This window comes from Alligator mississippiensis, chromosome 3 (genome assembly GCF_030867095.1).
Source record: "Alligator mississippiensis isolate rAllMis1 chromosome 3, rAllMis1, whole genome shotgun sequence".
Lineage (NCBI taxonomy): Eukaryota > Metazoa > Chordata > Crocodylia > Alligatoridae > Alligator > Alligator mississippiensis.
The window spans coordinates 286,594,973-286,608,048 of record NC_081826.1 but is presented as its reverse complement, the minus strand read 5'-3'; the positions used below and the strand labels follow the sequence as shown (position 1 = coordinate 286,608,048).

Genomic DNA, 13,076 nt, shown 5'->3' with positions numbered 1-13,076 from the left:
GAAGCTCTGGCTTCTCCCTCCATCTTGTGCTAATTTCAATGGGAGTTGCAGGGGTGGGCTGAAGGAAGGATATGCTTGCCCTCTGGAGTTCAAAAATCAGGAGAACTCAGTGCTGCCATGTATAATATTCCTGGCAGTTCACTGCCCTGTCTGCTGACTACTCAGTCTGATGTAGCTGAATTGTCTTCCAAAACTGAAATCGCTGCATACCAGTAATTGCATTTTGACTTTGCCCCTGCATTCCAGTTTTGGTGAACACAAGTGACTGGATGGGGCCTGCTCAGAGTCATCTTTCATGGGATGCACAAAGGACACATTGTAGACTTAACAGGTGGCATTGTAACATAAGGAGCTTCCTTAAACAGGGATGAGTCAAGCATGATGATAAGGAGCTTCCTTAAACAGGGATGACTCAAGCAGCCCCAAGTAAGATGACAGTAAATGCTGTTTATACACAGTAACTATACTGTAGCATCTAGTACTGAAACCATCACTGGACAGAATCTGCCTCTTCCCAAGAAAAGCCAAAGTTATCAAGCCTTGTACACGTCACTAAAGCGGGACCAGTGTAAATGAAATGCACCTTCCCCAACAGTAGCAAACCCACAGGTAAGATGTGAGACTAAGAACAGTCTATCCTCACGGATTATTCAGGTTTCCCCTGGCAGAGGTCTGTATTGCTATTCTGCATGCCCAGCAAGAGGCCTCCATTAGTCTGATTTCTAGCTCAGTTCCATTAACTCCCTAAAGGCTACCTTTTCAAGGCATTGCACAGCAACAAGAGCAAACAAATGGGCTGTTCTCCCTCCCCAACTTCAGAGGGAAAACCTGGTGTCTCTTCATAATAACCTTCCTGGCAATCTTTCCCTGTCTGGGAGCCTACAGAGATGTGCGCTGAGGAAAAAGTAGGCAGAATATACTGGGTTTTGGGGGCGGAGGAGGGTGGTTGTTGTTTTTTGGTGGGGGTTTGGTACAGGTGTCCCTGTTTACCAGTTTTGGAGCACAGCCACTTAACAGATTAGCTTCCTTCCTCCCCACTGTCACAACTCAGAAATTGAACTATTATTCTATATATGCATCTCTGTTGTTTGTATTTAAGAAAATGGGAGAGAAAAGGAAAGAAAAGTGCATCTTTATCTTCTGATCCAGTTACTATGATTATTTGCTCAAAAATCTCTCAGTCTCCATAAGTTTTTTCCATTAGAGACAAAAATTTAAAAACATCCTTTTTTTTAAAAAGGGCTTTGGGTTGCATGTTGAGACGTGCTGAATCAGGAATGAGTTCTTCCATCTTTTCATTTTGCGATATGTCAGGGATTATTAGCACACGTGCACATAAATAATTTACAACAAGGCTCCTAATGTCACACATGAGACACAATAAAAATTAGCACTGCACGGCTTGATTCTAAGGACCTCATTATGGAACTGAGGAATAATGAATAGCTATGTAAGAGAAGCCACAGTGGATGAAGTTTTTTTTGGCAATTGGAACAAATCTTTTACCCAAGAAATTAGCATCCACTTAATCTTGGATTAAATTTTTTAAGCATATGTTGATGTGCATGGGCTCAGTTTAGGACCCTAAATCCTGCTGCACGCGATCATATTAGCTTTATATGCATGCACACATACATGGTCTCACCCACATATGATTCATGCTTGAATAGGGAAGAGGTTGAACTTATACATTGGGTACCTGTAAAAATGTGAAGACCGTTGGCACACTAAAAGCATACAGTTTATAAGCTGCATGAAAAGTTCTCCTTTCAAATAGAAATGCCAAATTCTGCTGAAGATAAATAGATTTGTATGTACATAAATGAGCTGTATTCAAGCTGAACCTAACTAAGGAGCTTCTAGTACCCCATCCAATCTAGTCTGAACCCCTACATTATTTGTATCTTTCTGAGGGTCTTCTTTCTAGTTAAAAACAAATCTAAAATTTATCTACAGCATGTTAAAGTGTAAAGTTGTTTAATGATGAGACCAAAAATGTATGCTGTCCCCTAAACTTCTGAGTCCAATAACACAGCACACATTAAAATAAATAGGAATCCTGTGAAAACAAATACTTGGGGAGAAAAAAAATCTCCTGATGAAATATTGACTTTTTTGAGCAGCAGTGGGCAATATTCAAGTGTTTTGAAGCTGCCCCTGGAACTAACACTCATTAATTAGAAGTGTTTCCTTTTAACATTGAGACCTCGGAAGTGATCGCAGATTTTCATACTTCAGTACCTTGGACAGCTCCAATTTAAGTACTCTGCGGAGAGGGCGGTGAGAATTTTTCTTTCAAAACATTCATAAGCTGAAAAGCTTAAAAGATTCCCATTACTGAAAAAAAATGTTTTTATTATTTTAGTATTTTTTCAATAAAAGTAGAAGGCATTTTGAAATGGATTCATCTCAAATTGAAAAAAAAAAGGTTGAAATGAAACATGCAGATTTTTTTTCTTTTTTTAACATGAGAAATTTACTAAAACCAAAGAATCCATGAGACAGTTCAGTGTTGCAGTGCCTGTATTTTTCATGGGGGGGGGATTTTTTTTTTTTTGCTGAAAAATTCCACTCGGTTCTCTCTGAAATATCACATTTCTGCATTGGGATGCTGGAGATGTTATTGTACATATGGGTAATAAGCTGTGTTAGTCTGAACACGTTAGAATGCATGGATGCCAGCAGTAGAAATGATGAAACAATGATGAACAAATTTTTTATTCAAGATGTTGTAACAAACATCCTTTCTGACAAAAAATACAAATTTCAAACCTTTAGCTTGATCTAATGAAAGGATGTTAAGAGCATGAAAAGGCTGCAACAGATGTTCCTAATCTGGACCAATTCTAACATGAAGATGTTACAATTTGTAATCTAGATAGATTTTATTTCATTGAGGTTACATCTTGATAAAATGAAAATCCACCACTAACGATACTGTAATGAAAGTCAGCCTCTTGCACAGAGATCTAGCAGAATCTTGGCCAAGTTCCTTAACCTCTTTGTGTGTTGGTTTACCCACCTGAAAAATGAGGATAATAAATCATATTTTGTCTCACAGGGTGTAGTGACACATTACATTTGTAAAAAGCTCTAAAGCCATACATGATCCTATGTATGTTCCCATTCTTATTACTTAGCTGTCAATAGAGTCATGTTGATTTACAGCAGCTGAACACCTGGCCATGAATGTGAATTCTTACAATATTCTCCAATGCAAATTTTAAGTATTGTTGCAATCTACAAACAACACTTTCTATTAACACAATTGTTAATAGTGATACAATGACTGTTTTTAAAAAACAAACTAAAACACTGGTAATTGTAACATAAAGAGAGGGGAATCAGTCAAAAAATGGTAGTTTATTGTAGAGAATAAGGACACAAGGCACAAACTACAGCTCACACATGGGACTGCAAGCCTCATTTTGGCAAAACCCTTTCTATTTTCAGCAGAAATATTTAGAAAAAAATCCCAAAATTGTCCATAAGAAGGAGGTATTTTGGGGCGGGAAGGGAAAAAAAGATCCTTTAGTTGACAAGGCAGTTTTCCATTGAAAAATAGTTAGTTTTTTTGTTTTGTTTTTTCTTTCTTTTTCTTTTTAAATAAAAAGAAATAAGGTTTCTTAATGGGCCGAGTGATTTGGGGAACTTCATATCTGTGGTTGCCCAATATGAAATGCATTAAAGGGACCTTCAGTTAGAGGGGATCAGTTTTAGTTAGGATGCTGACTTTGCCTTGAGAAACTTGTGAATTTAATGCAAGCTTAGTTCAGTTTGGAGAAAGTGATTTAGCTGGGAAGGTCCTTTGGTGGGATACATGGTAGGTGGTATAAATCAAGGAGCTGACTAGAGTCCCCAGAGCTGACATAGACTCAGTTAAAGGTTTATATTAGAAGGGTTATTGGTGGAGGGCTAGAGAGAGAGGCTATAAATGAAAAAAAATGATGGTATGGGGATGGTTTGGACAGTGATTAACCTGCCTCAGGGAGGCAGTTGGACTAGATGACCTCTGGAGGTCCCTTCTCTATGCTTCTATGACCTAATATTCAGAAAGTGGGTATGGAGGAATGGCAGAAAATCTAGTTCCCTTACTGTGCCAACAGTGGACACCCAGAATCATTGCCCAACCTTGAAAATCAAGCTATGAGCCCTTTTTTTTAATCAGGTTTGCTGTTAGTGCCTACTGTCAGAACTGCATGTGAAGAGCTGGGGGCTTTTTTAGTGGAAGTATTTTTCATGTTTGTTGTCTTTAATCTAGAGTAAATATTGAATTTAATATTAATTGCATTAAAATACTAATTAAATTTAATACATTGTACCTAATACTTAGTTATTTCCTCTTATATTCTACTGAATTTAAATGTATCCTTCCTTTTATAGTTTTTTTTAATCTAACAAGCAATTTTAACATCTGTAATTATGTGCTGTTTCGTGTCACTAGCAAGTAACATATTTTTTCAGATGTTAACATTCTTTCACAACACAAGTGTTAGGTTTTGTTATTTATTATTTATTTTAATAGCACAACTCAAAAACTCAAAGTCTTAACATCTTTACACTTAAAATGACAGTAAATGAGATGGTAATTGATGCATATCTGTGATTTATGAGTACATAATGAGTTTTTATTAACTTAATTAATCATTGCTGCTAGTTATTCCTTTCGTTTGCCTACTTAATGGGTTTTAAGTACAAGCACTGTTCTTAAGCCAATGAGCTCTTTTATGCTTTACAGATTTACTGTCTATTTCCCCACTCCGAGACATTAAAAAAAATGAAATCAGCCAGATTGTCAGCTTAGTAATGAATTCACATTATAACCCTACTGACCTGACTTCATTCCAAAATTGGGAGAGCTTTAATCCAAAGATAGATGCAGAGATTCTGAGTATAAGAGAGAGCGTGATAGATGGCATAGGGAGACATGAATGCACTACAACTTTGTCCTGCCTAGCATCTTTCATACGATCTACATCTCATCCTGTTTCCCAGAATTAAATGATATATAATGGCAGAGAGAAGGAATATAAGTGGCATAAACAAAAAAAAAAAGGTAGTGAGGTGTTTTCAGATGAGATTTTGAAAAGAAATGGAGTGCAGAAGAAGCCAAGGCTGTTCCAGATGGCAAGACCATCAGACTTTTACAGACACAGGTTATGGAAATGGACAGCGAGAAGCTGGCATTAGGAGGATAGAGAGAAAATGTCCTTGAGGTACACTTGACTGTAAATTGGAAAAGTTTAAACAAGGGGTATTATTTGCAACATTTGTTGTTGTTGTTTTTGAAAAATGCCCATTGCTTGTGACTGATTAGAAATGGAATAAAAAATGTATTACCAGCTTAAATGTATTACCAGATGAGCTCAAGAGAGTTTTGTGGACTTCATGAATTGGTTAGAGGGACAAGATTATATAGACAAAGGTCCAAAATAGATTTTGAAACTGGCTGGAACATTTCAATTACTTTAAAATGTTGATATAAATTTAGGATGGGGAAGAAGGGGAAAGCATTTTATTTTTAGTTAGCCTTTTCTTCTATTTGTAGATATATTATTCACCCTCCGGTTGGTTTCATTTCTGAATGACAATGAATGGGCTGGATTTTAGGAAGGGTTTTATTGAGGAGGAAATGATAGCTAGACAAATAGGAATTGGGAGACATTCAGGGAGAAGGAAATGAGAAAAAAAAGTCAAAAGACAGCATTTTCAGATGAGAGGAGAAAGGAAGACATTTAAAAGATGACATAGTTGTTGCAGATATAGTTGTAAATGTAGGAAGAATGTAGGACTCAGCAGCAACAGCAAAACAAGGATCATGCCTTTGATATATTTATGAAATGTGCACTAAAATGGAAAAATATAGATTATACACCCATGTTATTTAACAATTATTTAACAATTTATCATATTTATTTATCTGGTGGGCATAATTTTGAAAAGATTGGCCCATTGCTTGTTTTAAGTGTTAACTAGGCATTATCTTGATATCCCGATACCTCTTGGACTTTCAGGTATAAAACTGAAAACATATTGGGTGGGGGAGTGGGGAATATAAGAAAGTTTCTTTTGTTAGAAGAGAGAAAATACCCTTTCTCTCTTGTTGCACAGAGTTGGACACAGAGCAGTAAGGTTGCAGCAAAGGTTTCAGATTGGATGTCAGGGAAAACTTCTTCACTGTTAAAACAGAGGCAGTGGAATAGACACCTCCGGAAACTATAGAATTGTTCCCATTGGAAGTATTCAAGAGGTTGGAAGGGCAATGGTCAGGGATGATCTAGGCATAGTGATGCCTTTGCTCTCCTATGGGTATTTCCCAGGCTTATGGGCTTTCCTGGTTCCCATATGGGGCCAGGAAGGAAAGTTTTTAGTAGAGAAAGACCTGGGTGTTACAGTGTTAGCCATCAGTATTTTAACTAGAGTCCACAGATGAATTTATATTGGTGTGGGCCAGCAACTAATTAAAATATTGAGGCACAAGGAGTGGTCAAGGGCCATAAGGATTAGCCAGGTAACCTAAGAGTTAAAGCTTAGGGTGGCTAACCGCCGAGCTTTATGCGAGAGTTTGTGTAAAAGGGCACAAAATAAACATGCACACAGGGATATATTAAATCAAATGTAAGTATATTATTAGATGTAATATATTATAAGTTATGACACTTTACCCCAAGCTATAATTCCTGCGGCTCTACATCATGCAGAGAACCACCAAGGGCTTGATTAGAGAAAAACTCCGTCCAAGTTCAGTTCTCTAAGAGCTCACCTCAGTACCACCCGTGACAGCAACAGAATCAGTACACCTCCCGAATCAGACTCTGGAACAGAAACCCTCTCCTACCCCAACACACAAGCTAAACTCAGACTCTTATACCTGCAGATCACTCCATTTTACACATCCAATCACTTTGCACTCCAGCCTGTTCATAATAAAGTTTTGTATCAAACATCCTCGGACCATATATTGTCCAATCAAATTTTCACTTACCTCATGCAGTCTGCAACAATTCCCATCATCATACTTTGTATCAAACACTCACTTGGACAATGTCCTGTCCAATAAAATGCCTGTGCACACATTGCCATGCTATTGCACACAGCCCCACACCTTGCTCTTAGCACTCAACAGATGGATACTAGCCACTATGCATGCTCCCCAGCAAAACTAGGTCACGTATGTCAGCAAAGGGCAAGAGTTCACTCTTGCTAGAATAATCTTAACTGAACCGACTACTGTGCATGCACAGTCTTAAGACCTTACACACTCAGCTATAACAACTTAAGCAGGGTAGTTGTCCTAACAATTGACTAACAATTGTTCTCATCAACAGTAAGCTGAATATGAACCAACAGTGTGCTCATTCTGCAAAAAAAAACCCCTCAAACATACTGGGTTATATTAACAGGAGTGTCCCTTGCAAATCAAGGGAAGTGATTCTTCCCCTGTATTCCACACTGGTGGGGATTCATCTGAAGTACTGTGTCCAGTTTTGGGCCCTACAATTCAGGAAGGATGTGGACCATTTGAAAAGAGCATAGGGCAGAGTAACAGAAAGGTTCCTTAGAGACCTGGGAAGCAAGACTTACAAGGAAAGACTTAATGAACTAGGTTTATTTAGCCTGTAGAAACCTGGACTGAGGGGAGATTTGATAACAGTCTTCAAATACGTGAAGGGTGATTGTAGAAAGGATGGAGATGGACTTTTTTTCTGTGGTCATAGAAGATAGGACTAGGAGCAATGGTGTCGAGGTTCAACAGAAAAAGTTTATGTTGGAGATTAGGAGGAACTTTCTAATTATGAGCACCCCCTTGGTGCTTCTGCTGTCGCCTCAAACTTGTGACTTCTTAGGCTATCAACCATGCACCTTAGCTCCCCCATGACCTCAGCCCCCATCCTCAGACTTATTTCACTTATCAGTTTAATAGGATTTGCACCCAGGTCTCTCACAATGCAAGGCTAGTGAATTAACTGGGTCTACCTAACTCTACTATACCACAGCAATAGTATGCTTTTATATCTCCTTTTAATAGTGTGTCCCCCTGGGGAGAGAAATACATCCTCTCTGTGTTCATTTATCATCTCTGCCTGTATACAACATGTCAGCTCTTTCCAGTCTTTAATAACACTACTTAAAAGGTGGACATATGCTACTGTATAATCAAATCAATGTTCCTCACCCCCAGTATGTGTCTGCTGTACGTGGGTGTATGTATAAAAACTGTTAAAAATGTGGTGCTTATGCTGTGGCAGATCAATTCAGTTGAGTAGTGTAATAAAGCCAGCCATGGTAATATTTTCTTTTTTTGCCTCCTGATTTTGCAAGAAAGGAGCGTTCCCATATCTAGCTTAGACTACCCTCTGTCCAGAGGGACTAAAACAGCAGTTATAAAAGGCATTTGGGTAACAAGGCTTCTTCTTTGAGCTTCTCTGTTTATTCATAAGAGTCAAAACTTGTTTTTCAGAAAGAACTCCTGATGAATATTGGGTTTGGCAGTAGAGCAGAAAATACAGTAGAGATTCCTAGGCTAGTCACAGATCTAGACAGTGGATCAGAGAAAATTTTGCCCAAATAGACAACATTTTCAAAGGGTCTCAGAGCTCACAACTGATATTTCAAAAAATGTCTAAAATTGTCAGCGCTGTAAAATATGGCAAGAACATCTAGGAGCATGGAGGCACCTCTGCCCCTTCTTGCCCCACCCTCCCCTACCAACTGGAGTACAACAAATCCACCTCAAAGCCAAGCACTGCTCCCATGGCAGACAGGCCTTCTCCAGCTGATGCCATGTGGGGATCAGCCCGAGAGATAACTACAAGAGAGAAGTAGTCCTTGACTGCCTGAGGCTGAAGTGAGGAGCAAGCAACTTTTCCCTGTCCTTGCCCCTGTCCTCCCCCTATGGATGAACCTGCAGGGGAGGAAGAATGGAGGACGGGGGAATAGATGGGGTTCTAGAAACCAGAAGAGAAGAATACAGGTGGTACTAGAAAACTCTCTCTGGAGAAGTTGCTTTTTCAACACTTGAAAACACTTTTTGTTTTCTTTTATGGAAGAGCTGGTTTTCTTCCACACAAAAAGTCCTGACTCCTACATATTAGCATATTGTGCCAGTAAAAAGGCATTTTCCCCAGCAAAAAATGCAATGCCTTTTCATGGCCTTAATCAGAATGATAACATCTACTGACTTATTCAGGGTAAATGATTACGTTCCAAGATAGTAGAGAAAGCTCCATTCTATCAAGGGTTAATAGAAACCACTGAAAAAGATCATCCCTTGTCAAACTCCCACTGTCTAACCAGTGTCAAAATGCTCCAGTATCATAGGAAATGTTCAATGATTTAGTATATTACATATTGAAACAATTTGAGTTTGTTTGTCTTTTTTATTGTATTGCAAGTATAACTGTTTGTTTGCTATTCATAGCTTGTAGCGACTATAAAGATTTTTTTGGCATTCACACAAAATGTCATATTTGAAGCACTATAGTGTTTTCTGAAAAGCAGAGGAAAATTGATATTCACTAGGCTGGATCAGTTGGCTCCCAATCCTGCTATTTTCCTTTTTACTGCTATCACTAAGGTGGTACAAACTTTGGGTTGATCTTAGCAACTTTTTATCTACTTAATAAACTAATTTCTTAACACTGAAATAAAGAGTTAGGAAGATGCTTGGTGCTTTAATAATATTCCCATGCCATCCAGGATTCATTAGAAGATATGGCTTATGGACTTAAAATCAGTAGCTGATGTAAAGGCTAGAGCAGAAACCCAAACATGTTCTTTACTTAGTCACGCATTTCCATTACATGGAATAGAGTTACAGCAATGTAAGTGAACAAGGAATTGGCTTCTTGGCTTGTGTTTGGACAGCACTTAGCTCAGTGGCTTCTGGTCCATACCTAAGGACCCTAGGCAATACTAATAGTACTCAAACTAGTACTAGTAAAAATACTAAGCCCTAGATATAGAGCTGGAATTGTCAAGACTATGATTTAATGTCTTTGGGCATTTGTACATGTCACAGGGATTTACTTTGGTTTAATTCTCCCTAAATTTAAGCAGTGGGTCCTCACAAACACAGCTTCAATACAGGGCAAAATAACCCCTCATGGTGTGTACACAAGGGTCAGGCCCGATTCTTACCTGTGTCTCTGGTGGCGAGGAGGAGAGGGTGAACTGCCGGTGGGCTGAGCGGTCCCTGAGCTGGGGAGGTGGGGGGCCTGGTGCTTCCCTTCGCAGCAACGGTGGCACCTGCCCACAAACAACCGGCCCAAACAGTCCTGGAGGGGACTGCAGCTGCAGGGGGAAGTACCAGGCCCCTGCACAGCTCAGGCAGGCAGGTTCTGGGAAGAAAAAAAAAATCAGGCTCGCCGCTTTTTTTTGTTTTTTTCCCCCTTCAGTAGAGCGTGGCTGCACAGGGTGCCTGCACAGCCCCTGCGCTGCATGAGGCCCGGTGCTTCCCACTGCGGCAAACTAAACCACCTCGGAGATGTCTTATTTTGCTGTGTTCCAAAGTCATTTAATGCACCCCAGAGTCATTTAACAGGCATTACGCTGCCAACACGTTCAAACAGCCGCACCATTAAAGCGCATTATACCGCCGACACGTGCAAACAACTGCACCACTGAAGTGGTGCAAAAGGGCTGCTTTAAAGGCCAATTTTGTGGCATGTACAAATGGCCTTTTCTATTACACCACTGCTCTAGAACAATTCTGTCTTTCTCAATTCTCTCATTGACCATAATTTTTCCTCAAGCATTTGTTACTTCTTACTTGGCATCATCCTACTGAATAGGAGAGCTAATTAAAAGGAATATTTGTGCTAATCAATGTATGGCCAGTGACATGGCTTTATTATGGACCTTTTTGGAAAGGTTCAGCAATTTAGAGAGGACAAGGAAATAATTTCCGATTTACGATGTGATGTAAATTACATAATTTTGCATTTATATCAACATGTTGAACCGTCTTTCATATGCCTTGGTGATAACACAGGCCATACATTGTTAATGAGCTCAGAGCGAATTAATGCCTATAACCATATTCATGGTATACACCAAACAAATCAAGGTTAGCTGACAGCCCTAGGTTTTGTTGCTTTGGGACTAATACTGCTGCGCAGTTGCCAGGTCTTTTTAAGTGCAATATCAGTAGCCAGTATTCTGTTTTTGCATGATTTGCACTATAGTTTGGCAGTTTACATCAGGCCTGTGGTCTTCTTGTTCTGTAGTACAGTGTGGTAAGCAAATTGACTAATTATTTAATGCCATTTATGAAAACATACATAAAGGGCCTATCCGTTGTTCTGGGTGCATTTGGTATTCTTTAAAATAACACAACAAAAAGAAAACCAGCAGTAAATCCCCAGAAATAGATACACAGCCAATAGAAGGAGATTTCTCACCAAAAGTCCAATCTTGCCATCTCCCCCAGCCCCTTTCCCAAAATAATAATTAAAGAAAATCAATCTCTATAGACCCCAGCCTTGTTAGCCACCCAAGCTAAAAATAAGCCTAGAAACTGTATTAAAATAGTATGCTGAATATTAGAAAAAGCCTCTACAAATGTCTGTGTTTCTCCATGACAACAGATAAGGAAGCTGTGACCATGGTAACAACGAGTGGTCTGTGAGATTAGGTCTTCATATTGGACTGCACAAGAGGAAAGGTGATCATGAATGCTCCATCTGGAGTGCAAATATTCAAGCTAAAGTATATAGTTGATACTGTAAGTACAGGGCCAACTTGTGTTTACTAATTGTAGTTGGCCATCTTCTCAAACACGAGTGGACACTTATACACACACAAACGTTTGATAAAAAGCTACTTTTATAAAATCTACAGCTTGACATCACCATTTTTGTCTCTGGTCAACTTAATGATTTTTTTTAAGTGTGCATGCAAACATGCATATACATACAACCAGGAGGTGTTCATATGCATCAATATTAATATTAATTCAGGTCTGAGTTTGTGTTTTCTTTCCATTTTTGATCATTATCCTTAGTTTCTCCCTTTCCCAGCCCAATCAGGGTGGCAACTGTAGCACATAGGTTCTTGCATAGTCAAAAATGATTTGGTTATAGGTAAGTAAATACCCATGTTGTCTTGGGCATAGAAAAGAAGAGTTTACTAATATGTGAGTATGTAATATGGCTCATACCATTTTCTGTGATCATATGTATGAGAGAAGCCCAGAATATTAATAGGGCAGTAGCCTCTCAGCTATGTGTTTCTGAAACCAATGTGTGTTGCTGTTGAACTTAATAGATTAAGTTAAGGATATTGTATTTAAAGTGTGGTTTTACTGTTAGTTTTCTTTATTTCTCTTTCTTCCCCCCTTCCTTTTATTCACACTTATTCCATTTCATCTTGGCCTTTTGTTCTCTAATACCTTAGTTGTGCCTACTACAATACTTCCTGTCAGCCCTGATACCCTTTTACCACCAACCTCTCTGACTGACTCCTCTCCTTCCCCTTCAGCTATCCCAAGTTCCAGTGTCCTCCCCTCTGCTCCCCGAGATGTGGTCCCTGTTTTGGTCTCCAGCCGATTTGTCCGTCTCAGCTGGCGTCCACCTGCAGAAACTAAAGGGACTGTTCAGACATACACTGTCTACTTCTCCAGGGAAGGTGTCAACAGGTAGGTGCCAATGACTAACACAGCACCAGCTGCCAACTGCTTTCATCTGTGTTCATGCCGCTCAAGCTTCGCAAGATGCTTAATAATGTCTTGCAAAATGTATGTATCTCATTTGTATGTAGGATGCCTTGGTAAAAGCAACATGAAAACGAAAATAATGTTCATGGGACTCTAGCCAATGCAGTTTATTTACCACACTTAACTCTTTGATATCAGTGGGCCTTTGTAGCAAGGCCAGTGTTTATGGATGGGAACTCAAACAATTGCAGTTCACTTGTCTAATATATGGCTGCTAGATTAGCACATTTGCCTTTCATTTGCCTCTGGAAACATAGATTCAAGTGCTTTTCAAGTCACTTGTGGAAGTGAGCTTTCCTTAGCCAAGAATGGAGAATCACCTGTTGGATAAAGCCAACACTCAGTTCATCAATGGCATGAA

At 39.2% G+C, this 13,076-nt stretch overlaps 1 protein-coding gene across 2 annotated transcripts in view; it reads left to right on the top strand.

The window, feature by feature from the left end:
- Positions 1–13,076, top strand: part of DCC (DCC netrin 1 receptor) — a 1,021,998-nt gene that overhangs the window by 657,683 nt on the left and 351,239 nt on the right. For both annotated transcript variants that reach the window (XM_019495847.2, XM_059725279.1), the window contains exon 8: positions 12,481–12,637. In XM_019495847.2, coding sequence (XP_019351392.1) covers positions 12,481–12,637 — 157 coding nt within the window. The remainder of the gene's footprint in view (positions 1–12,480; positions 12,638–13,076) is intronic.